At 50.8% G+C, this 26,954-nt stretch overlaps 1 protein-coding gene across 5 annotated transcripts in view; it reads left to right on the forward strand.

Moving 5' to 3' along the window:
* The window catches only part of AK8 (adenylate kinase 8), a 134,466-nt gene extending 110,896 nt beyond the window's left edge, over nucleotides 1-23,570 (forward strand). For all 5 annotated transcript variants that reach the window (XM_081590795.1, XM_081590796.1, XM_081590800.1 and 2 more), the window contains 2 exons: nucleotides 22,035-22,115; nucleotides 23,233-23,570. In XM_081590795.1, coding sequence (XP_081446921.1) covers nucleotides 22,035-22,115; nucleotides 23,233-23,470 — 319 coding nt within the window. In that variant the 3' untranslated portion in view covers nucleotides 23,471-23,570. The remainder of the gene's footprint in view (nucleotides 1-22,034; nucleotides 22,116-23,232) is intronic.
* The last annotated feature ends 3,384 nt before the right edge of the window (nucleotides 23,571-26,954 follow it).

The raw sequence follows: 26,954 nt of genomic DNA on the forward strand, positions 1-26,954 counted from the left end.
GGCCTGCGGTCACCAGACTGCCACTCCAGCAGGCTGTAGGGACAGGCCCTGAGAGCATTTGTCTCCTGTGGTCCAGAGTGCAGGGGTGCCCCCACACGAAGGTGCCCGTTGCACCCCAGCAGGTGAGGGGACATGCCACCCGGGGCCACCTCAAAAAGGACGACCATCAGTCCTCCTCCAGGAAGCTAGTACGTCCTGGAGCCGAAGCCGGCCCTCTGTACCAAGGATGCGCACACCTGCGGGAGAGTCCAGGATGGCTTCAGCCCCCTCCCACCATGAGCTCCCACTCATCATCTAAGCAGCATGAGACTCTGTGGGTGCCCTAACCAGGCCACTGCCCCAAGGCCTCCCCAGACAGACATTCCGGGGCCCCTCCCTCCAGGCCAGGCAGAAGTCAGGCTCACATGCCAGCAGGCACCTCAGCAGTGGAGGGAGGTAAAGAGCCCAGGACTGGCTGGGGCAAGGGTGTGACCGCTCGTGGGAAGGGGACTCTGGCAGGGGACTTTGCCTCTCTCAGCGTCTGGCTCCTCGTCACTGAAAGAGGCAAAGGATGGTACGGTATTGGTTCCTTTCTCACAAGAGTACCATGTGATCCCCTGATGCGGGGCTCTGAGCTCGGAGCACAGTTGAGCAGCTGCTATCCCAGTAATAAGGGAAGCACCGCGCATCCATTTGTCCATCCCATCGGTGTCTGTTACAGGCTGCTTTCTGCCAGGCCTGATCCCAGATCCTGGGGCTCGAGCAGTGAACAAAACATTCCCCTGGGAGGAGGCAGACACCATACAAACAAGAGAAGGGTTAATACCTACCGGAACTGAGTACCCTGGGGGAGTTAAGATGTCACTCAGGGAGTGATGGTGGGCGGGGGTGGCGGGTGAGCGGGGGTGCTGGGAGGCAGTGTTCAGTTCATTCACGCTAAGGCTTGAATGAAAAGAAGGACCCAGCTGTGGGGAGAGGGGAAAAGAGCCATGGAGACTGGGGGCAGGCAGGAGGAAGCCCGGCAGGATCACCTGGGGGTGGGGATGGGAGTGGGAGGCAGTGGGGAGGCTGTGAAAGCCAAGGATGAGCCTGAAAGCCAACCCAGCCCCTTCCTAAGCCAGGCGAGGCCAGGCGAGGCCCTGGGGGAGCCAGTCAGGGACCCTGAGTGTGGGGGCCTGGGGCTATTGTGTGTATATTTCAAACATTTTATTATATAGGGAATCCATTTGTTGCAGAACAACTAGGAAACTGTAGGTAAGTCATTTCCAACACCCAGAGATGGTCATGATCACCCTTAACATTTTGATACAGTATGTATATTCTGACATTTTCAGGGATAGGCTACAAACACCAGGCTTTAACTAGACACAGTGTATCAAACCCTTTTTTCCTGGATCTGATGTGTGGTATATCCCCGTTCACAAACACACTCCCAGCCCCCTGTTGATGGCTTTTGAGAGCAGCTGTGCCCTGTCGCAGACACAGGCTATATAGCAGAGAGAGGCCCTTGGGATAGAGTACTGTAAAGCCTGTAGGCTTCTGGACTCAAATAATAGATTTAATTCACAGGTGACTATCGAAACCCAGAAGTTTTAAGTTGCGGACCTGTGTCCACAGCCAAGGATGTGGAAAAGCTTTATCTAGAAACTTGGGTTTCACTTCATAGGTAGGTTCACTTAAGAAGTTTAACCCAGGAGTGTCACCAGATAAACAGTTTAACCCTGGGTCTCTTCTCAAAAGGTGATTTAGGGGCATCCTCTCCGGGCACCACCAGGCTGGGTTTGGAGCGAGCCAACACCAAGTGCCAAGGTGTCCTTTACCCCCAAACCCAGGTTTCCTCCCAGTTGCCATCACTGAAGTCCAGGGTTCAGGTTCCACCCAGCTTCCATTCCTCACTGTCTCTGGATGCACCCCGAAGTTGGGTGCAGATTCAGGAGGGGTGCCCCTCCCGGAGGCTGCTCGAGGCGGAGGGGTGGTCTGAGTCGTGACCGGATTCTCCAGGTGGGGTCGATTTGACTTCGTAGAATCTGAACCTGTGTCTTTCCAGCCCACAAGTAAGCGCTCCCTGTCGTATTTAAACATTTGAGAAGAAAGAGAAAGTGGCTTTCCTGGAATGGAAGCTCAGAGGGGGAGTCTCCCAGAGCTGGAACATTCTGGAAAGTCCTTTGAATTGTGCTGGGAATGCCGTGCAGGCGCTTCTACCTTTGGGTCTCTGCGGCCTCTGCTCTGGGAAGTGAAGCTGGCGGAAGCCCAGCAGGCAGAGGCAGAGGAGTGGCTGTTCAAGGGAACAGGAGGGGCCTGAGCCGCGTGGCCGGCGGTGGAGGGGCGGGGCCTGTGAGCCGCTGACAGCCGGAAGCTGAGCTCAGCATGAGGTCACGGTTATCTCCCCAGAATGGATGAAGATGCCCTGGAAGGCGATGGAGTGGGGGCCTCGTCTGTGCCATGAGGGTGCTGCTGGCACCTCCATCCCAGGCGTGCTGTGAGGTGTCTGCACATCCTCAGCGCGGGGCACCCGAGGAGCCAGGGCTGTTCACAGCGTGCTCTGCACAAGAGCTCCCAGAGAGGCAGTGTGGTCCAATGGTTACAGCTCAACCTGGGCCGTCCGACTAACCTGAACCCTAAAAGGCTGCTATTACTAAGGATGTGACCTTGTGAAGTTTTACTCACTGCTTTGAGCCCCAATTCCCACACCCATCAAATGGGGCATCACAGTTGTACCTCCTTTGTACAAAGTTGTTGTTGTTTAGTCACTAAGTTGTGTCTGACTGCTTTGTGACCCCATGGACTGTAGCGCCCCAGGCTCCTCTGTCCATGAGATATTTCCCAGGCAAGAATACTGGAGTGGGTAGCCACTTCCTTCTCCAGGGGATCTTCCCAACCCAGGGATCAAACCTGCGTCTCTTGTGTCTCCTGCATTGGCAGGTGGATTCTTTACCTGCGGAGCTACTGGGCAAGCCCTTTGTACAGGGAGCAATTCCATGACGTAACTTTACATCTGTGGCATGCCTCATCCATACCAAACTTTGTAAATATTAGCCAGTTAACAGCCATTTCATTGGAAAATTATTCACTTAAGACTTTAGCATGTGCTTCATCTGCCTGGCCCAAGCCGTATGTGTCAAATGCATCGTACATTTCATGTCTTTGTTGGTTGCCAGCAGGTCTTTTCACGTTACATCTTTTAATCTTTTAATAGCAGGATAAACCCCAAGTGCCAAGAACATGAAGTCTTTATTTGTATGTATATAAACATACCTTGGAAGCTTTGTGAGGGCAGGACAGTGTCTGGCTCATTCACTTCTAGGTCCATAGTACCTGGGACAGTCTGTGACTAGCACACAGGAGGCACTGGGTCAATATTTGTTGAATGAATGAACATAAGTTGATTTTCCTAAAACAGAGGCATTGGTTTGCACTGAGCTATTTACACTTTCTCACCTGGCCCCTCTTACACCTGGGCATGTGGGAGGCTAGGTGAGCAGTGTGGTCTATGCATAGATTTATCTCAAGGTTTGGGACTCTCAGTGGCCACCCTCTGGGGTGTCCCGTCTCTGGTCTGCCTGCCCTTGTGAAATGAAGGGCTGACTCCATCCATGATGTCAGGGTTTCAGGCTGGTGCCCAGACCCGTTAAACTATAATTCTGTACATAGTGTGATCTGCACAAGAAAGTCTGACCCACTCATGTGTTAGCGCCAGTATGCTGATCCTTTAGCTCAGAATTGATGATTTTCCTTTTAAAAAATTAGCTTTTTCTTGTGATTGTTTGGAGAAGGAAATGGCAACCCACTCTAGCATTCTTGCCTGGAGAATCTCATGGACAGAGGAGCCGGGTGGGCTGCAGTCCATGGGGTCACAAAGAATCGGACACGACTGAGCAACTGAGCATGCATGCATACATGTGATTGTATAATTAGCGTTTTTCCTAATTGTATAAATAATACATTCTCATTGTTTAAAAAAAAAAAGCAGATATCTATAAAGAAAACTCTTTTTGAAATCTCTTCTCCAGAGATAATCATTATGGCGAGTCCGAAGGTAAATACATGTTATTATGTAGCTTTTTGTTTTACTTAAGAGTCTTGGCCTCCTCGCCAATGTCTACACCTGAGATCCACCGTATTTCTTTTAAAGCTGCAGAACATGGGGATGCCAGAATTTGTTAAGCCCTTCTCTATTTATGGACATTTATGTTGTGTCCTGTTTTGGGCTCTTATTGATAATTCAGCAGTGGGACATCTCACCCATGTGTCTGTTCAGTTCAGTTCAGTTCAGTCACTCAGTCATGTGCGACTCTTTGCGACCCCATGGACTGCAGCACGCCAGGCCTCCCTGTCCATCTCCAGCTCCCAGAGTTTACTCAAACTCATGTCCATTGAGTCAGTGATGCCATCCAACCATCTCATCCTCTGTCGTCCCCTTCTCCTCCTGTTTTCAATATTTCCCAGCATCAGGGTCTTTTCAGATGAGTCAGTTCTTCACATCAGGTGGCCAAAGTATTGGAGTTTCAGCTTCAGCATCAGTCCTTCCAATGAATATTCAGGACTGATCTCCTTTAGGATGGACTGGTTGGATCTCCTTGCAGTCCAAGGGACTCTCAAGAGTCTTCTCCAACACCACAGTTCAAAAGCATCAATCCTTCAGCGCTCAGATTTCTTTATGGTCCAACTGTCACATCCATACATGACTACTGGAAAAACCATAGCTTTGACTATACAGACCTTTGTTGGCAAAGTAATGTCTCTGCTTTTCAATATGCTGTCTAGGTTGGTCATAACTTTTCTTTCAAGGAGTAAGCATCTTTTTATTTCATGGCTGCAGTCACCATCTGCAGTGATTTTAAGCCCCCCAAAATAAAGTCTGTCACTGTTTCCACTGTTTCCCCATCTATTTGCCCTGAAGTGATGGGACCGGATACCATGATCTTCGTTTTCTGAATGCTGAGTTTTAAGCCAACTTTTTCACTCTCCTCTTTCACTTTCACCAAGAGGCTCTTTAAGTCTTCTTCCACTTTCTGCCATAAGCGTGGTGTCATCTGCATATCTGAGGTTATTGATATTTCTCTTGGCAATCTTGATTCCAGCTTGTGTTTCATCCAGCCCAGCATTTTGCATGATGTACTCTGTATATAGTTTAAATAAGCAGGGTGACAATATACAGCCTTGACGAACTCCTTTCCCCATTTGGAACCAGTCTGTTGTTCCGTGTCCAGTTCTAACTGTTGCTTCCTGACCTGCATACAGGTTTCTCAAGAGGCAGGTCAGGTGGCTGTGCGCTTGTTCAAATGTTTGCTTGGAGGACATTCCTGAACCAAGATGATTGGTTCCCCTGGGCCTCAGTTTCCCTGTTTGTGCACTGAGAATTGCAAGATGATAGAAGGTCATGTTTGTAAATATGTAGGACAGTTGGTTGCCCATGGTAAGCACTTAATAAGTGATACTTTGGCTTTGAAACCAGAATGCTTTCAACCCCCCTGGATTACCCATTGCTCTTTAAGCGTTGGTTGCAAGCAGAGTGTTTAGGCTGAGTTAACTTACTTTCTGTTAGCCTGCTTTTGGCCTTCTTCCGTCCTTGAAGTGGCAGCCGTTTGGGTGCCCCTCTCACCAGCAGTCCTTGGTTCTGCAACCTTTCTACTTGGATCTAGTCAAAGAGACACCCTGCACTGATAACAGGAGAGGCTACTGACTCCCTGGGCCTTCTGGTAGACCAGCAGTTGATCCATGTGCAGTTGTAGGGGTGGAGGCTGACCCCAACCATGATGTCCATTGTAGGGGAGAAAAGTGGTGAGTTCGGACTCTCTACCTGCACAGGTTGGAATCCCTAATATCACACAATAATAATATTGCCTAAAATACTGTGGGCTCTTATTACATGTTCGACCCGACCCTCAGCTCATGAATGTGTCTCTTCCTCCCTGCCTACCTCCCGTCCCCATGGTGGAGACGGAGTGCCTGAGGCTTGTCCAGGATCACCGAGCTCTTGAGTGTGGAGAGAGAGTGTGAGCACTGATCTGGGAATGAGTGCTGCTTCTGGCCACCGGCCAGTCTCTCCTCCCGGCTCTGGGTGCCAAAGTGGGAGCAAAAACCCTCCTGTGGGCCTCACTTTCTTAGATGTGCACCGGGAGATTGAAGAGATGAACCCCAGGGTTTTTAAATTGTTCTATGTTGGGGGGTTCATTTGTGCAGGTGTGTTTAGCTCATGTGAAATCCAGACTGAGAAGCCAGGGGAGAAAGCAGAGCCATTTCAGAGGCCCGCCAGTGGGCCAGGTTACTGAGACCAGCAGACCATGGAGGCAGGGCTCTGAAGATCCGGGATGCGCTGGGGGATGCTCGCCCCAGGCCGCGAAGACTGAACGCGACTTGCTGGCACAAAGGTGGCGTCTCTCAGAACCAGAAACCCCATCGGTCCACGTTCCCTCCCTCTCCCTTCAGCCCCAGAACCGTGGATTCGAGTTCTTGCTTCCTGAGCATCAGGGGTGATCTTGTATTCTCTGTGGGCTGATGGCAGAGCTTCGAGTTCGCTTGCAGAAAGTAACTTAACTCAGCCTAAACTGTCTCCTTGCAACCTATGCTTAAAGAGCAAGGAGTAGTTCAATTTGCCCCTAAGTGCGAATAATGAAGCCGGGAGCAGCCACCTTGTGCAGATGCACAAGGCCGGGCCTGGAGGAAACCCTGAGCTTGGGAGGCGTCCCTGGTGAGCTGCCCTGGGGGACGTCGGGGCCCTCTCTGGGTGACCCCTGGGACCCCGGCACTCTGGATGCAGTTGTGCTGGAAACAGTACGGGGGCTACAGACTTCCTCTTCCCCCACGCCCCAGAAAAGTGGGTCAGGGCCCCAGCACGGCCACGTCATGAAGCCAGCATCAGAATCACCAGTACAACAAAAGGCAATCACACGCTGAGCCCTTTTAATCGCCTAATGGCAGGGGACACCCAACGCCCCCAGCTCGTGTTTCCGGCCTCAGCCGCAGCCCAGGCCGCTGTAACTACAGCCAAGTTTGGCCTGGCCTCTCCACATTACAGCCGCGACACGGCCGCGCTCAATTGAAGTATTTGAGAACAATGAAATATGCATGGCTATCAGTGACAGCCCCATAAAGCGCGGCAATTAGCCGGGTAATCCGAGAGAGGGAGCCGGCCCTCGGCAGCCCGTGGCTCCCCATTAGTTAAATGCATTTTGTACGTCCTCATCCCATCAAATCAACTAACACTTCCTTTAATTGGTTCATGAATTATACAGCCGCCCCGCATTATAATTTAATCGCCTGTAAACATTCATAGGGCCCCACTGAAAAGTGGATCGCGCTCATTAATTCGTTAATTTCAGCAGATGGAAGGGGAGATCGGATGAACGGTGGCAGAACAGAGTGCCTTGGGCAACAGAAGAAGGAAAAAAGGGTGGGGGGCCATTTAGGTTTTTTAAGGGCTGTCAGAAACTCAATCTGTGAGCTGTCAGCAGCCCAGACCTGTCCCCCACCCCCTCCACCGCACCGGCTGCGGGAAGTGACTGGCGGATTCATCCGCAGGCTTGTCAACCGTCTTTAAACATCAAGCCAGCGGGTAAACCGAGCCCAGTGTAAATTAATTCTTGTCTTACGGGCCCCCCTTTCTCTGTCCCCATGAATATTTCATGGCGGGCAGCATAAATATTAATTCTAATAGCTCTGCATAGTGGTTATTATTTCTGTTTTATGAAAAATATTCATAAAATATTCAGGACCCTTTTTTAGAACATTTACACACTTGATTGTGAATTTTCCCAGTTTCTCGGGGACACTGTAAACATATTGGGGTTCTCTTGATGGGCTTTTCCCCTCTTAATTAATACCGTTAGTTATTAATATTTAATCCGATTTCAGTTTTGTGGAGAAGTAAAAGCTATTAGATTGGAGGGCGGAAGGGATTTTCCCCCCTTCTGTCGGTGAAATGGGGAAAGTCTGTTTCTCTTTGACACCTGGGTGATCTGACAAAGGATGACCTCCCTGCCTTTTTATCCGGAAAACAATATCTATCTTTTCTGCGTGTGTCTGTTCTCCCCTTACTTTTTAACCGAGAGCTCTGGCGGCAGCCCAACTTGCTGTAATGACATTCTTTGCTGCAATATTTATGCAAGGATTTAACATAATTTTGGAGTAATTAAAGTGTGGGTTTAACAAACACGGTGGCGGATTCCTCAGGCAAGACAGCTGCGACAGGGGATGAAGGATCTTTTGGAATCCACATTATTTATCTTTAACTCTGCCGGTGCCTGCAGCTGTGCATGGCGTCCCCAGGGAGACAGAGGAGGGGGTCCCAACCCAGGGCAGCTGGTGCCCGTCAGGTGGTGGAGGACACAGGTGAGGTGGTGGCTTTGGCCCAAGGGAGTCGGAGGTGGGGGTCCGGTGAACCCTGAGGCCAGGGGGCACATTGACAGTGTGGACCTCACCCTAGTGCACCCCTCCCAAATGCCTTCAGGGCTCCTTTTCCATTTTCCGCTTCTCACCAGAGGCTTCAGGAATGTTCTAACAACTGCAAGGAACAAGTGATACTATTTTACATGTAGGAAAGTTGTGAAAGAGCAACCTAGAGTCAGCCAGGCCCGGAGCCCAGTCTGGAGGCACCACTTCACCTCTTGGGAGCCTGAGGTTTTTCATCCTGGTGATGGGCAGATGGATTAAATAGGACAATACACACGTGCACTATGCTTATTAGTGCAGGTCCCTAGCACAGAGAAAGTCTATAACGGTTTGCAATGACGATAATGATGGTGATGCTGGAGATTCATGTGCGGCAAAGGGTTAAAATTGAAGCCGAGAAGTAAAATACTTTTGGCTAGAGAGATTGGTGGAGGAAACTTCCAGCTGTGGAAAGGGTTAAAGCCAAAGCTTTTCTGCAGCACCTTATTAAAAAATATCCAGTGGAAAAGTCAAAAGTGGAGATTCTGATGGTGGTTGGGAGACGCTTATGTGGCTCTTCACGGGGCAGGTCTTCCCGCACCATCTGTCACTGAGGGAGACTGGCTTTGAGAAAGGAAACCTCTAAGTTAGCTCCCCTCCCCCTCCCTCAGCTGCCCCGTCTCCGGGGACCCGTGACAAGGGGATGCACTTGTTTCCCAGGTGGCCCAGGGGTCCAGACCTTGCACACTCTGCTCTCTGTCCTTGGAGCAAACTCCTGCTCCTAGAGCAGCACGGGGGTGGGGGGGTCTGCCCAGTCGCAGGGCATCAAGAGGGAGGCACGTGGTGGAGGCCTCTCTGGAAGAGCATCTGCCCCATCTCCGGCCTCAAGTCCCTTCCAGCCGATCTGCTTAGTGTGGAGGAAGGTGGCCCTGACTCCAGCTGACTCTGCAGCATGGCCCAGAGGGCTAAAACCAAGACATGTGTCCAGAGTTTGGGGTTTGTGCTGAGCGGTGGGTACAAAGGCCTCCCTCCCTCCCTCCCTCCTCCCTTCCTTCCTTCCTTCCCTCCCTCCCTCCCTTCCTCCGTCTTTCAGCGGATTCATGATGGAGTGCTATGCCCAGCTGCATGAATACCGTGGCTGGCTGCCTGGGTTTGCATCCTGGCTTCATGACTGTGTTAGGCAAAGCTCTCCAGAGAACTAGGAACAACCAATGTGCATTATATCAGGAGAAAAAGATCCTTTATAAGGAATTGGCTCGTGTGATTATGGAGACTGACCAGTCGCAAGATCTGGAGGTTAAGTCCACAAACAGGAGCTTCAGGAAGAGCCAGAAGGCAGGAAGGCTGAAGTGGGGTTCAGTGAGACTTTAGGATGGGGGTACAAAAGCAGTGTCAATCCCATCCCCCCACCCCCACTAGATCTGAAGGCAGGGAAAAGTGAATGTCCTTGTTCAAAGGGAAGCAGACATGAGGAATTTTCTCTTATTCAGGAGAGGGTCAGCCTTTTTGTTCTAGTTAGACCTTCAACTGATTGGGTGAGGCCCACCCACACTAGGGAGAGCAATCTGCTCCATTCATTCCACTAATTGTTCTAAATAAATATTTTATTGGAGTACAGTTGACTCATAACACTGTATTAAATTCTGCTGTATTCCACTGATTTAAATGATGAGAAACACTCTCACAGACACACCCAGAGTAATATTTGACCAAATATCTGGATACCCTGTGGCCCATTCAAGTGGACACACAAAGTTAACCATCACGGCCACTTTCTAGCTGGGACACTTTGACAGGTTAACTCTTTCTGTCTCTCAGCTTTCTTTCACCTGCTGTAAAGGATATGATAATTATCCCCTTGTAAGGTCATGATGAGGAGTTTTGACCTAAGGTAGGTCAAGTGTTAGAAGACTGCCTGCCATGTAGGCCCCATGGGTGTTCAGTCTTATCATCACAGTAAGCAATTTGTATGAATTTTCATATTTAATCCTTAACTCTGTGAGGTACTTTTGTTTTTTTTAATCCTTGTATATGGAGACTAGGATGGTAGAATGGCTGGTCCCACAGTGAGCCGGCAGGTGGCACTGGAATTGGAACCCAAGTCTTTCTGACCTCGGGACTCATGTCCAAGCCTGGAAGCCTGGGAAGGACAGGCTTGCACACAGGAGGTTGCATTCACGTCAGTGGGACTGAATACTTTGAGGCCCTTGGTGACTTTCAGGGTAGCTGTCTCAGGTGGGGTTCCCCATGGAAGCAGAGGCTAAGACAGCCATGGGGTGGGAAAGCTCAGTGTGCAGGTAACAGCTGAGCCCGGCAAAGGGACTGAAGCTGGAGGAGGCAGGCTGACCCAGGCTCCTCGATTCCATGGGGGCCCCTTGGTGAGGAGGGCTGCGTTGGGCAGGCCCTGGTACCCACTCTGTGCTCACTCACTGGCCACGGGCCACCCCCAGAAGAGTGTGACCTTGCTCAAAAGTTTGGGTTAAAAATGTCCATCAATTGGTGAATGAATAAACAAAATCTGGTCCATCCACACCGTGGAACACCATTTGCCCATAAAAGGGGATGAAGTTCTGATACACGTTACAGTAGGGATGAACCTTGAACACACAGGCGAAATGAAAGGTGCCCGGCATGTAGAGGCACATGGGTGGTCTGTGTTGTTATATGTGTTAAGCACTTGATATGCCTTATGTTTAACCTTTAAAATAACCTTGTAAGTTCCTCTTTTTTGTTTGTTTTTGTTTTTCATTTTGCTAATTGGAGACTTGAAGGGCCATGCATCATATGATTCTGTTTGTATTATGTGTCCAGATGAAGCACATACACAGAGACAGAAAACAGACAAGCAATTGCCAGGAACAGGGAGCTGGAGGGTGGGGAGGGCCTGTTCACGGGTACAGCCTTTCCTCTGGGCATGATGAAAGTCCCCCTAACTTATATTGTGTCAGTGGTTGCACACTTTGTAAATATAATACTCTGAAAATAATTACATTGTGTACTTTTCAAGGGGTGAATTATATCTTAGTTCATGTGTGCATGCTAAGTCGCTTCAGTCGTGTCCAACTCTTTGCGACCCCATGGACTGCAGGCCACCAGGCTCCTCTGTCCATGGGGATTCTTCAAGCAAGAATACTGGAGTGGGTTGCCATGCCCTCCTCCAGGAGATCTTCCCAACCCAGGGATCAAACCCACATCTCTTATGTCTCCTGCATTGGCCAGCAGGTTCTTTACCACTAGTGCCACCCGGGAAGCCCCGCATTACATATCTCAGTAATCATGTTTTTAAAAAAGAAGAACATAGGGTTGAAGTCTTGAAAAGTATTTACAGCTGGAGGCTGTCAGCTGATCACACTCCTTACAGCTGAGACACAGATTCTTTCTTGAAGAGGGGTCTGATGGAGCATCCAGGTGTCGGCCACACCATGGGGCCCTGAATGTTCACCAGCCCCGACGTTCTTCTGGGACTGAACTTGGGTCCACACTGGCGTACTTAGTGGTTGACCAGCTGTCGATCAGCTGATCAGTGGTTGATCAGTGTTCCCACTGTCAGAGGGGACCCCGAGGCAGCCAGGCAGTGGCTGCAGGCACTCTGGACGCCTGAGCACTCTGGACGCCTGAGCACTCTCAGTTACTCTTAGCACAGGTAGAAGGGGCAGTGTGGCTCCTGGCCAGCGCCCAGGGATGACGGGTCTCCAGGAACACGCAGGAGCCTCTCACAGAGGAGGAGCCCAGCTGGGCTGTGAGCCAGCCCCCTCAGACACAGACACGGAGCTGAAGGATGACCAAGGGAAAGGCAGTGAAGAGTGTGGACGCCCAGTGGCCCCTGAGAGCCGCTGTGGCTCTGCCTAGCTGAGTGCCCTGTACCAATGGCTGACTTGCTGAGCATGAGTGGGCAGGAGTGATGTGGGGGAGAGGGCAGTGTTGGAGGGAGTTTGGACACTGGGCCTGCGTGGATCTGAGCAAAGTCAGAATTTTCAGAGTCCTCCGATGTCCACACACATGCAGGCGGAGAGCCATTGGTATAGATGGCGCCCCGACTGGGCACAGGCTGGCTAGTCTTGGAGTAAGGCTCTGGCTTGCTCCCACATGTCTACTGTCATTTTCGGCCTGAAACTCATTCGCCTGTCTCTTTGGGAAAAGTTTGTAGAACTTTCTGGCTTCCAACGACGTGTGGTTCATGACCATCCAGGAAGTATCTGGGCGGCCGCGTGCAGAGGAATTATTCTGTTTCTTCCCAGTGATGATGGAGGCAGACATTTTTAGAGGACTCTCGAATGGAGACCGATTATGCAGGAATCTGATCCTGGGGTCACTCTCCTTGCACCAGACTGCTGCATTTTTGTATGACGCGTGCTGTACTGCCAGGCATGCTCACTAATTTCCCAGTTAATGACAGTCGTGGAGACTGTTCTCCCTGCCCCTGGAGAGATTTTAGACACGGGCAGGGTAGATTTGCCGCTATCAATTATGCACAGTTTTAAACAAGAAATGGCCAGCAGGAGCCTCGTTTTTTTTTAAGGAGCAGGGAGGAGACACTACAGCTGCTACCCAAGGGCAGGAGGCATGGTGCATGGGGGTTTAAAATGAGGTTGAGATGTCTGGCCTTTTGTTTTCAAATTGTACTCTTGTCAGAGTGAAAATTATGCATAGTGAAAAATTTAAACACTGGCCAGGGCCTTTTCCGGTCTCCAGGGTGGCCTTGCGTCCAGACTCCGTCCAGCATCACATTCTCCCGTGCACCGTATTTTAGGGCAGTTGTGATGGCAGCCTGCAGCCTGCACCCGCAGCCGGAAGGACCAGGGGCTGATCCCATCAAGCTGATGGTGCCCGTCCCCATGAGATGGAATCCAGCCTTCCATGGCATCACAGCAGGCTCCCTCCCATGCTAATCCACTCATTCACTGCGCATTTATTCAGTTCTCACCTCTTCCCTGCACAAAGGGCATAGCACAGGCCTGACAACTCAGCGCTTTGTCTTCAGACAGCTCACCCTCAAGGTCCTCAGAGGTGGGGATCCTTCTGCAGCTTGCCCAGTTCTTACTCTTTTAAATCCAGTTTTTAAACACTATTTTTATTTATTTATTTGGCTGCATCAGACCTTCGTTGCGGCACGTGGTATCTTTCACCGTGGCAAGTGGGCTTCGATGCCCCACAGCACATGGGATCTTAGTTCCCCGACCCGGGATGGAACCCATATCCCCTGCTTCGCAGGGCAGATTCTTAACCACTGGGCCACCAGGGAAGTCCCCTTGTCTTGTCTTTTGGTTTTTGATAGTCTGTGCATAATTCACTTGCCCTCTGTAACCACTCTCTGCCACATCGTCTTTCTTCATGCCGTTCTCGGCTACGTTCAGCTTTCACTCCCACGAGCATCCTCCGACAGCTTGTCCATCCCACGCTGCCATCCCCAAATGCAGTCACCTCTAGACATGACGCTGCCTCTCCCTGCCCCTGGACCATGGGGAGGCCTTGTCCTAGTAAGTCTATAGTGATGCTTACTCCTGCTTTGTGTTATCCGATGGTCCACAGGTCACTGTCGAATGAGAATTGTTTTGCAGTGGCTTTGACGTTGCCTCCCCTCTCTGATGTGTCAGGGCACACATATTAAAGATGAGCAGACCATTCTAGTGTCTGGTGTCACTTTGCCTTTTTTTTTTTGGCGGCTCCCCTTTCTCTGTGTTCCCTGTTTCAGCGGCAGTCATTGCAAAGTTCCCTTTGAGATAAGACCCCTTGATTATTCCAAAGCCAGAGAGCCGCTCTTGCCTGCACTCCAGCCACACAGAAGGGCTCTGAGTGGCAGAGCTGAGTCCTGGTTTAAAGTGCAGACAGTGCTGCTGCCTTCCAGACGGCTCAGCACACCCTCTGGGCTTTGAAGAAACTGGAAAAGGAGGAGGCATTCGAGCCTGTGTCAAGAAATGGTTTTCCTGGACTAGATTTTCCCAATTTGAATATCAAATTTGGAAACACAGGGTTCTAAGGGATCTATTTGTGCCTCCTAGTGTATGTCGTTAGCTGTATATATAATTCACATTTTTATGTATTCTCCATGCAAATCCAATCCCTTATCAGGTATAGGTTTCACAAATATTTTCTCCTGGTCTATGGCCTCTCTTTCATTTTCTTAATGTTTTTTGAAGAGCAGAAGCTTTCAACTGTTAGGCTTTTAAGAAAATCTAATTTATTAATTTAAAAATCTATGGGTCAAAAAAAAAATCTATTGGTCATGATTTTGGTGTCATATGTAGGAAATGTTTAACCCAAGGTCACAGATTTTCTTCTAGAAGTTTAATAGTTTTAGGTTTATATTTCTATCCATGACTTATTTTGAAATAATTTTTGTAGATGGCATGAGGTGTAGGCCAAGATTATTATCATTATTTGCATATGAATGTCTAATTATTCCAGCACCGTTGGGTGAAAAAAACCATCTTTCTCCTTTGAATTGTGTTGGTACCTTTGTTGAAAAGGTCATATTTGTATGAGTCAGTTTCCAGACTCTTTGTTCTGTCTTAATCCATGTGTCTGGCCCTTCACTAATATATACTGTCTATACTACTGTAGCTTTATAGTAAGCCTTGAAATCAATTTGTTCTTTTTCAACATTTTTTAAGTGATTCTTTTTCAGAAACATGTTCCATATAAAACTGACTTGTGTGGAATCTTCAAAACACCTTCTTGCAATTTTGGTTAGAATTGCATTGAATCTGTAGATCTGTTAGGATTGACATTTTAACCATATTGAGTCTCTGAGTCCATGAACATGGTATAGCTCCTGATACATATTTAAGTCTTTGATATCTTTCATCAGTGTTTTGTAATTTTCACCATACAGATCTTGTATGTATTTTGTTAGCTTTACATTTAAGTATTTCACTTTTATATTATTGTAATGGTACTTTAAAATTTTAATTTCCAACCTTTTATTGCTAGTATCTTGAAAAGTTGGTTTACTTTTTGTTTATTGATTTGTAGCCTGTGTATTCACTAAACCCACTTATTAATTGTAGTAGCCTTTTTGAATATTCTTTAGGGCTCTAATTAGATGATCCTGTCATCTGCAAATAACAGTTTTATTTCTTCCTTTTCAATTTGTATGCTTGCTATTTCCTTTTCTTGTCTTATTACATTCTCCAGGACTTCCAGTAAGATGTTGAATAGAAGTCATGAAAATGGATATTCTGCCTTGTTCCCAATCTTGAGGGAAAAGCACTCAGTCTTTCACTGTAACATATGATGTTAGCTGTATTTTTGGTAAATACCCTTTATTAGATTGAAGAGGAAATTACCTTCTATTTATAGTTTGCTTACAATATTTACCAGGAAGTGACATAAATTCTGTAAATTGCTTTCCTACATCTATTGAGATGATTATATAGTTTTCTTCTTTAATCTCATAATATGGTTATGTGTTAGTTGCTCAGTCATGTCCAACTCTTTGCAACTCCATGGATTGTAGCCCACCAATCTCCTCTCTCCATGGAATTCTCCAGGCAAGAATACCAGAGTGGGTTGCCATTTTATACTCCAGGGGATCTTTGCCACGTAGGTATCAAAACCAGGTCTCCTGCATTGCTGGCAGATTCTTTACCATCTGAGCCACCAGGGAAGCTTATACTGATTGATTTTTGAATATTGAATCAGATTTAATTACTAGGATAAACCTCATTTAGTCATAATGTAGTATTCTTTTTTATGTATTGCTAGATTCAATTTGCTAATATTTTATTGATTATTTTTTGCCTCTGTATTCATGAGGGATATTGGTCTATAGTTTTCTTATAGTGTCTTTGTCTGGCTTTTGGTATCAGGGAAATGCTGCCTGATAAAAAAAGTTCTGTTCTCTTATTTTCTATTTTCTGAGTTTTTATAGCATTGGCATTTTAGTTAGTGTAGAGTTAGTACTATCGTATGGTTCATTTTTTTAAATTTATTTATTTGGCTGCATTGGATCTTGTTTGTGCCATGTGGGCTCCAGAGTACATGGGCTCGGTAGTTGTGGCACACAGCATGTGGAATCTTAGTTCCCTGATCAGGGATTGAACCCACATCCCTGCATTGGAAGGCAGATGCCCAACCCCTGGACCACCAGAGAAGTCCTGGTTCATATTTTTTGGTCCATTTATTTGTTTGTATACATATGTATATTCAGAACCTCATTAAATGATAAATTTTTTCAAGGGCAGAAATCCACCCCTCCACCTACCTTCACCATAATGTCTGTACACTACACCATAGTGCTTATTTTTTTAAATATTTATTTATTTGTATTTATTTGGCTGCACCAGGTCTTAGTTTCGGCATACAGGATCTTCGGTCTTCCTTTGTGGCATGTGGGATCTAGTTCCCCGAGCAGGGATTGAACCTGGGCCCCCTGCATTGGGAGCACAGAGTCTTAGCCACTGGTCCACCAGAAAAGTCCTGTAGTGCTTATTTCTTATTGTGGTAAAACACACATAACATGAAATTTGCTGTTTTAACCATTCAGCATACATTTGAATAGTGTTAAGTACATTCTTGTGCAACCCATCACCACCGTCCACCTCCAGAACTTTTCCACCTTCCCAAACTGAAACTGTCTCCACTAAACAACGACTTTGGATTTCTCCTTCTTCCCAGCCCCTGGCTCCCACCATTCTGCCTTCTGTCTTTATGAATTTGACTAGTCTAAATACTTCGTTTAAGTGGCATCATACAATATCTATCCTTTTGTGTCTGACTTATGTTACTTAGTGTAATGTCTTCAAAGTTCATCCATATTGTAGCAGGGGTCAGGATTCCATTTCTTTTCAAAGCTGTATAATAGTTCCTTGTGGGTATATGTCCCATTTTGTTTATCCACTCATCTACTGATGGACACTTGGGTTATTTTTGCCTTTTGGCTATTGTGAATAATGCTGCAATGAACTTAGGTGTGCAAATATCTGTTCAATCTCTGCTTTCCCTTGTTTTGGGTGTATGTTAGAAGTGGAAGGAGAAGGTAATGGCACCCCACTCCAGTGTTCTTGCCTGGAGAATCCCAGGGACGGGGGAGCCTGGTGGGCTGCCGTCTATGGGGTCGTACAGAGTTGGACACAACTGAAGTGACTTAGCAGCGGCAGCAGCAGCAGAAATGGAAAGGCTGATCATACATTGCACCATTTTACATCCCTAAGGCACAAGGCTTCCACTTCCTCCGCATCTTCATCAACCACCCCTTGTTATTTGCTGTTTTTTTGATAATAGCCCTCCTGATGGGTGTGAAGTGGAATATCATTGTAGTCATAACAAGAGTGGGTCAAGAGAGCCCAGCGGTCATTGGGCATCTGACGTCAGTGTCCTGGGTGACAGCATGTGAGTCCTCCCCTCTTTGGGGCTCAGTTTCCCCATCTGGTACTGGATCAGAACTATGGTTCTAAGAATTAGCTACATACTACAGTCACTTGGGGAGCTTTTAAAAATTTCCATTCCCAGACCTTACCTCAAGCCAGTTATAGCAGAATCTCGAGGGCTGGGGCTCAGGTCTCAGTATTCTCAGAATTCCCCTGACGGTTCCAAGGTTTGGCCAAAGTGAGACCTGAGGATACAGCCCAGCTTCCCACACCTGCCTAAGCATAAGAATCACCTGAGCTGCTGACTTACAAATATAGGTCTCCCAGTCTCTCCCCTGGAGGTTTTGGCTTGGTAACACTGGGAGGCGTACCCTGTATTTTTTTTTTTTAAATAATTGTTATTAAATCATTGGGAAAGACCTTGATACTGGGAAAGATTGAGGGCAGGAGGAGAAGGGGGCGACATAGGATGAGATGGTTGGATGGCAACCATCCAACTGGATGTGAGTGTGAGCAAACTCCGGGAGATAGTGAAGGACAGGGAAGCCTGGCGTGCTGCAGTCCATGGGGTCATAAGGAGTTGGACAAGACTGAGCGACTAAATAAGAACAACAACAGTAGCTGGTTTATAATCTGTGTCAGTTTCAGGGTATTTTAGATAAGCCCTCCCAGTGATCCTTAACATCAGACAAATCTGGGAAACACAGGATCAGAGCGGCCCTTCTCCAGCCACAGCGTACGTACAGATCACTGTGGATCTTGTTAACACTAGTCTCCGGTTCAGCAGGTGGGCCGTGGGGCTTAAGTCCCAGCTGCTGCTGATGCTGCTAGTCTGGGGATCCCACTTGGAGCAGCAAGGGATTAGAGGCTCCTTCCATCTCCCTCCTGAGGCAGCCACCAGCCTGAAATTCTGCAAACCCCAAGGCAGTGGCACTCCCGCCCCTGGTGAACCCAGGCACGTAGACCAGGAGTGTCTCTGCCTAATGCACCCTGCTCTGAGTCTTCTCTGCTTTCATATTCCGTCTTTCCTGGCTGTTATTGTAAATGAGCAGTGTAACACCCCAAACCAGCAGGTGGGGGCCCGCACAGGGCTGAGCACCTCCACAGAGCTGTGTGGGCTCCCCGCTCCTCTCCCCACCACCTGGCTCTGACATCGGGGTGCATGAGCCTGGCTAATCAGAAGCTTCCAGCCTCTGGAAGCCCAGCTCCTCCGCAGTGAGGCTTTTCCCAATGACATGTTTCAAGTACTAATTTGGTGTCTGCGCGCTTCTGATCTTGCCAGCCTTTCACAAGCCTTTCTCTTGAATGACGACAAACGGTCTTCATATGCTGGGTTAAAAATCTTTCAGTTGGGGCTAGTTTGTTTATGAAGCAGCATCCATTATCACGGATTTCCAAACTAGCTTCCTTTCTCTTGGCGTCGGCATCCAGAGCTACACCGTCAGCCCCCAGCCGCAGTGACAGCCGTGTTTTGGTGTTGCCGTTGGGCCTCGCAAGTTCTGGGGGTGCAGGGGAGGCATGTTTGGAGCGTAAGGGATGAAAGCACATTGCAAACACCCGTGTGCCCTGTGTTCCGATGCTCCCAATCTTACATGTTTTATTTGGTGGCTGTTATTTTGCCGCACGTGGGGAATGGAGCTCTTTGTTGAGAACGCATGCAGGAAAGAAGTCGATTTCCATGGCCGCCACCACCGCTGCCCCCCACCCCGGGATGAGCTCGCTTGGTGTGGGGGTGGCTGCAGCTTTCACCAGATACTGGCGGGGGGCCCCTTGGCAACTGGGCAGATGTGAGCCTCAGCAAACATCATGGGCAAAACAAGGGAAAGAAAAGAAAGGCAGTGGGAGATGCCGGTCTTGAACGGAGAGCACCTGACTCACATTTGGCTCACTTTTTTGGTGGGGGAGGTCTTTCCCGGTGGCTTAGACAGTCAAGCGTCTGCCTACAATGCGGGAGGCCCGGGTTCAGTCCCTGGGTCGGGAAGATCTCCTGGAGAAGGAAATGGCAACCCACTGCAGTATTCTTGCCTGGAGAATCCCATGGTGAAGCCTAGTGGGCTGAGTCGGACATGACTGAGCGGCTAAACAACAGGACGATGTACCACTCATTCATTCATTCTTTCCTTCACATGTTTCCTGAGTGCTTCCTAGGTCTCAGGACACTGGTCAGGGGCTGATCACTGATCTGGCCCTAGAGGTGACACCTGGGCCAGAGAGGCTGGTCTGGGGCCCCTGGGGACCGGGGCCCTGTTGGACCCACCAAAGCTTGGCCTCTCGGCAGCCCCATCAACACATCTGGTGAATTCCCGGGTGAGGGTGAGGGCCTTCTTTTGTTCACTAGCTTGGGGAAGGCAGAGGATCCATCCTGAAGACTCCCACCCAAGAGTGAAGGCAGGAAAGCTCTGAGTACATCTTTCTCATACTTATAGGCACTCCTCGCCTGAATTTACTTACTGGGAAGTGAACAGGGCTCTGGGCGCTCGGCAGGATTGTCACTGCCATCGTTGTCAGCAGTGTTGTCCCCAGGGGAAGCTGCCTCAGTCATGGGACCCTGGTGTCCGAGATGACAACTCTGTAAAATGTCCTGTCTCAGTCCCATGCGACGGGCTGGTAATCACGGGGACTCACTATGGGGCCTGACACACACTGGGCACTCCATAAATGCACGTATGAATTACAGCAGTGAATAAACAGTAAAGTGACCGACGGAATATTCCAGAACTTATTAAAAAACAAAAACTGAGATGGCTTGACCCCAGAAGGCAGGGCCTGGATTAGACCTGTGGGCGGGAGCTAGAACACTTGGTCTTTTGGCCTCTCCCCCACCCCCCACCCCCAGCACACCCCTCCCTCCTGTCCCATTTGTCCCACGACTGGCCCCGGGGCCGGGTCGTCCTTTGTGGTGGGGCCTGTCCTGTTCGCAGTGAGATGCTGAGCTGTGACCCTGGCCCCCACCCCCTCAGGGCCAGTGGCACCCCCTCCCCAGTTGTGGCAACCAAAAACCTCCCCATATGTTGTCAAACATCTCCGGGCAAACTCAGCCCCAACCTTGAACATCTGTCCTCAGGTTTCGTATAAAGAAAGGCTTCCAGACAATAAACACCGTATGATACTGCTTATACGTGGAATCTAAAAATGTGGAACAGATGAACTTATTTACAAAACAGAAACAGAATCACAGATGTAGCAAACAGTCTTATGGTTACCAGGGGGAGATGGGGGGAGGGATACCTTGGGAGTTTGGGGTTGACATATGTGAAGTGTTAGTCGCTCAGTCGTGTCTGACTCTTTGCCACCCCATGGACTGGAGCGCGCCAGGCTCCTCTGTCCATGGAGTTCTCCAGGCAAGAATACTGGAGTGGGTTGCCATTTCCTTCTCCAGGGGATCTTCTCGACCCAGGGATCAAACCTGTGTCTCTTGCATTTCCTGCATTGGTTCTTTACCCCTGAGCCACCAGGGAAGCCCATCTTCAACCTAGTGGACTCTTTGAGAGCCCACAGATTGTAGTCCATGGAATTCTCCAGGGCAGAATACTGGAGTGGGTAGCCTTTCCCTTCTCCAGGGCATCTTCCCAACCCAGGGATCAAACCTAGGTCTCCTGCATTGCAGGTGGATTCTTTACCAGCTGAGCCACAAGGAAAGCCCAAGAATACTGGAGTGGGTAGTCTATCCCTTCTCCAGCAGATCTTCCCAACCCAGGAATCAAACTGGGGTCTCCTGCATGGCAGGCGGATTCTTTACCAACTGAGCTATCAGGGAAGCCCAGCAACTATTAGCTCAGATGGTAAAGAATGTGCCTGCAATGCAGGAGACCTGGGTTTGATCCCGGGGTTGGAAAGATCCCCTGGAGAAGCAAATGGCAACTTACTCCAGCATTCTTGCCTGGAGAATCCCATGGACAGGAGCCTGGAGGGCTACACTCCATGGGGTCGCAACGAGTTGGACACGACTGAGCAACTAACACACTTTTGCAGGTGAGGAAACTGAGTCTCAGAGAGGTTGTGTTAGTGACCCGAGGTCACACAGCAGGCCCATGCGGAGGTGAGATTCTAACCCTCATCTGCATAACTCCAGGGAACTCACTGGTCTCCCCCAAGGATGGGGCATTCGCTCCCCACAGCTCACCCCTCATGGATGCCCCCCACACTGCCCTAGGAGTGATGGCGGCTGGGAGCTGTCCCTGAATCAGGAGGTGGAGAGCTTCTGCAGCAGGGAGGCCCCACCTGCATCTTTCCCTGGTGACCGGCCAGAGCCTGGTGCCCCGAGCCCCAGTCAAGGCCACTGAGGCTCTGCCCACTCTCGGGGGCTGAAGTCCACCGTGGTCTCGAGTCCAGCCTGCGGTTCCCTCCAGCCGACATGTTGCTTGTTCTCCCCTGTAGGGTGTTTTTCCTGAACGTGCCATTAGATTCTGTCATCGAGCGGCTGACCCTGAGAAGAACTGACCCAGTCACAGGAGAAAGGTCTGTGCCAGCCCCCCAGTGGGCAGCCCTCCGAGGGCTCCAGGGGCCACGCCCTACCGGGGATGCCCCCCCCATCTAGCTGACGGGTGCCAGGGCGGGGCTGCTCCAGAGACACTGCTGGGGACAACTGATAGAAGGTTCTAGAAAGGGGGTTCACCCAGCCAGCTCCACCACACTGTCTGCCGACTCTTTTCCTGGAAGATTATCAGAAAATGAATGTTCGGGCTGTACAACAGTTGTTAAACTGCTCACCTGCTCTGACCTGGGCTTGGCTCTGACCCCAGCGTGTGACATGGCACTCGGGGCATCTGCTACCACTGCGGTTTGTCCCTGACGTGGCTGCTGAACACACGCGCCCCCTTGGGACCTCCCATGGCTAATAGGGGCTAAATCCTGGGCTTTCCCTTGCATCTGACCGAGTCCAATCGCTGTGTCGGTAGTGAAACACCGTTTATAGTCCCTGCGATTGCGAACAGGTTGAAGCCCCCATCTCCCCAGTAACCAGGGCCCTGTCTCTTGGTAACTAGACCGCGTTTCTCAGGACAGAGGGAGGAGGGGCGGGAAGGAAGCACCAGGATTTTCCCGTCACTGTGTGCTGGGGGCGTCTTCTCACTGACCCCTGTCAGGTGAAACGGACTTCATGCTGCCCTGCCCCCGGGCTCTCTCCCCGTGACCAGGGCACTTCCTCGCGTCTCCGCTCATGTCTGGTGGTGTCACGTCCCATCCCCCATTTGACCATGAGCTCCATGAACACAGGCGACGTCTCGCCTGCCACTGGGTTATCAGTAGCAGGTGGTGCCAGGCGTACATGGCAGGTACCTAATATTGTTTGGAAGGAAGAAAAGAAAGAAAGGAAGGAAGGAATGAAAGGAATTTGGCCCTTAGTATTTTACTATATTCTGTCCTATTACTGATCTGCAGCCTTCTCTCCTGGGAAGGGGCCATGCTTTGGGTTTCTCTCAGGCTCCCGGCCCAGCCGAGGGGGTGCACACAGCTGATGCAGAGTAAATGTCTGCTGCTGGTGGGGATGGGGACCAGCCTTTCTCCTTGGAAGGGGCCCTTTCTCGCCTGTCCTCTGAGCTGGACCAGGGCTCACCGGCTTCCCCTCCTCTCACAGGTACCACCTCATGTACAAGCCACCTCCGACCATGGAAGTCCAGGCCCGTCTCCTGCAGAACCCAAAGGATTCGGAAGAGCAGATCAAGCTCAAGATGGATCTGTTCTACAGGAATTCCGCTGAGCTGGAGCAGTTCTACAGGGAGGCCATCACCCTCAATGGGGACCAGGACCCATACACGGTCTTCGAATACATCGAGAGTGGGATCATTAATCCCCTACCCAGGAAAGTCCCCTGATGGGTTCTGAGCTGGGAGCATCCCTCAGGGGAACGGAGTTCGTCCCTCACCTCTGACCCTCTGGAAGGTCAGCCAAGCCAATAAAGTGCTAGGTACAGTCTCGTGTGTCCTAGAAGTGGCCGGAAGCTGGCCTTGTTTCGGGGTCTGGGAACACAGCCCAGGGAGGCAGTCAGGTTGACCGTGGCGGGCCGGGTCAGACCTGGGATGCGGTGTGGCACCCGCGTCCATGTGCTGTGCACCCTGGGGTTGTCGCTGGATCCTCGTTTCTCGCAGCCGAAATGGGTAAAAATAGTCCCTGCCTCACGGGGCTGCGTCAGGATGAAATGAGATGACAGAGGTAAAGCTCTCAACATAGAGCCTGGCACACGCTACACTCTCCGTGAATGTGGTTTTACCGAAGCCACAGTCTCCAGAGCAGCCTGCCCAGTAGAACTCCCTGGAATGACCGACGTGCAGCCATCACGGCGGCCGTGAGCTCCAGGGGACTGTTGAACACAGGGAACATGGCCATTGCCACCGAGGAGCTGTTTTTTACAATTGTCCTTAAGCTTCACTAATTTAACTATAAACGGCCACATGTGGCTAGTGGCTGCCAGGTCAGTGCAGTTCTGGACACACGTGGCTGCTTCCTAAGACTTGCTGGAGGCCCTTGGAAGGCCTGCCTTCAGCTCCCACTGAATAGCCTCTCTGGGTCCCATGGGCCCACAGCACACAGGAGGGACCCTGGGGGGACAGAGCTCTTGATCCTCTTTCATGAGCTTCCCCTGCCCCCGATTATTATTATTTTATCTCATTAGAAAGGTACTTGGATGATTCCCACTGAAGCTGCAGAGGGTGAGTGACTTACTTGCCCAAGGTCTCTCGATCATGGCTATACCAGAACCCAGCGCTCTGGTGCTCTCTGCCTGCAGGCCTCAGGGGGCCTGGCCAGCCAGGGTCCAAGACAAGGACTCAAGCTTCTGGGCTCTGAGTGGTCTAGGAGTCTGGGTCTAATGGCTAAAGCCCCTTCCAGCCTAGGGCAGCCCAGAGTCCCCCCAGCAAAGATCTGACCCTAGCAACGGCCGTTGTGACCGTTGCCAGCCGGCAGCTGGGGCCAATGGAGCCAGGCCTCTGGGCCTGCCCTCTGGCCCCTGCCCAGGTGACGGCGGGGTGAACCCCTAAGGCCTTGGCCAGACCTCCCAGGACTAGGCCCCTTCTCTAGAGGCGGCATCCCAGCCACAGCGCTTCCCCCGTGCCTAGTGGTCCCGCCCCCGACTCTCTCTCTCTCCATCCTGCCCAGACACTGGGTGCCACCTCCTGACACTCCATCAGGGACTCCCCTGCCCTGGCCTCTCCCCTTCCCCACCCCACAGGGAACAGGGCATCTCCCCCCGAAGCCCCCTGGCCCTGGACTCCTGCCGGTGAAGCCTCCTCAGGCCTCAGAGGCCCCAGGAGAGGTCTCGGGTCCAGACCACAGGGCCCGGCTGCTGCGATGAAACTCTGCCCACATGTACCCAGCAGCCCCGAATGCGGGAGACAGAAGATCGGGAAGGTGGCCAGCACCAGCCTAGCCGGAGTCACTCCCCTTACTCTGCCTGCCTTGTTGCGTGTCGTCCTGGGCACCAGAGATTGCAATCTCAGTTTACTTTCCAATGGAACCCCATCCAGATGCAGATTCTTAGCTCAGGACAGCACACTCATTTCACTCACACAGCGGTACTTGCTCTGTGCACAGCCTCCTCTTTCTCAGCCTGCCCCCCGTAGAGCAGCTGTCCCCGCTCTGTGAGGCAGGTCCCCACCCAGAGCCTGGGCTGTGGACCCCAGCAGCCGGGGTCCCCATGCTGCTGTGTGGCTTGGGGCAAGTTACTTCACCTCTCTGGACCCTTGTAAAATGAGAAGGGTCGCTGCCTCCTGGCAATACTAGGCACAGACTGTGGGATGGAGTGATGAATACATACACCAAGGCTAAAAATAGGGCGTGGCACATAGTATATGTGCCATAAATGTGGTTCTTCTCGTTGGCGTTCTCACAGCTCTCCTTGAGGTCAGGGCTGTTTTTTTTGTTTGTTTTTTATCCCTAGATGAGGAAACTGGGGCTCAGAGGAGTCCAATAACTTGTGCACGTGCCAAGTGGCAGCAGGGGTCGGGACCTAAGTCACTCACTGGTCCCAGAACTCCAGGAGGTGACCAGCAGGCTGGTGCTTTGCCCTCAGTCGCCGTAGGGGTTGCTGAAGGCATGCGGGCTCGCGGGGCCCCTACCTTCTTCCACCCCAGGAGCTCCCCGTGGACGAATGTCGCCCAATGATCCTCCCCAACCCTCCCAAAGGCCCCGGCGTCCCGGATGCCCCGCGGCAGGGCCTCAGTTGGGTTCTGGCGCCGCGGCAGAGCTGGAAGGCACGGGATTCATTGAGATGCACCCGGGCGCTTGATCCCGGGCGTGCCCCTCAGGTGTGCGCTGCTGGGGTTGGCCCGATACGCTCCCGCTCGCGTACCCCGCTCCCTCCGAAGCGACTGAGCAAATGACATTCGTCCCTCGCCACCCCCCCATCCCCCAGCCCCCTGGCTGGATAACATTAGCATCCCGTCCCAGCCGTCCCAGCTGCAGTGATGCCGATCTGGGGGCTTTCCGGCACAGGAGAGGCCCAGTCCTGTGGCTGGAGGGCAAATGTCTGTTAATTTCCAGATGAGGGGCTGTGCTTGAAGTTAACCTCTGAGGTCTGATTAAGGTTAACTTGCAAGAGAAGAGTCGTGCCTTTGTCGTCATTAAAGCAGCGCCCTCGGTCACCTCCAGCCTCTTTTATCCTGTTGTCATTACAAGCTCTCCCCTCCCTCTCTTACACCCGACCCCCTGGCCCCGTCTGTGTTTGTCCGGCCCCTCCCTACCCTGTTCCCCGCCCCCTTGCAGTGGGCAATCCAGATGCTCTAGAGGCTCCTTTGGGGTGTCTGCCGTCCCCATCTCGCAGGTGTTTCTCCTGGACCTGGCTGCCGCTGCTGAGCCCAGGAGTATGTATACCTGTGCTTCCTCTGAGCTGGACAGTCAGTTTCTCTCTCCCAGGAATCTGGGGAGAGAAGCGAGGGCAGCATATTCCTCTCTTCTTGCAGCTTGGGGAAAGGAGAGGATGCTGGGGTCTGGCCTGTGCGCAGCACAGCAGAGCAATGCAAGTTCATCTGGAGGAACCAAGAGAGAAGCAGACACGTCCCCGCCCCATTAATTCCACAGGTACTTGTTGAGTGCCTACTGTGTGCCTGGCACTGGGCATAGAGCAGAGGGGAGAAAAGACAAAAATCTCTGTCCTAATGACAGAGATTAGGTGCTAAGACAGTGTGCACGTGCTAAGTCGCTTCTTCAGTCGTGTCTGTATGACCCCATGGACTGTAACCCTCTGTGACAGGCTCGTCTGTCAGTGGGATTTCCCAGGCAAGAACACTGGAGTGGGTTGCCAGGCCTTCCTCCAGGGGATCTTCCTGACCCAGGGATCAAACTGGCATCTTTTATGTCTCCTGC

Source organism: Giraffa tippelskirchi, chromosome 4, assembly GCF_054371585.1.
Source record: "Giraffa tippelskirchi isolate mGirTip1 chromosome 4, T2T-mGirTip1v1.2.pri, whole genome shotgun sequence".
NCBI classification, from domain to species: domain Eukaryota; kingdom Metazoa; phylum Chordata; class Mammalia; order Artiodactyla; family Giraffidae; genus Giraffa; species Giraffa tippelskirchi.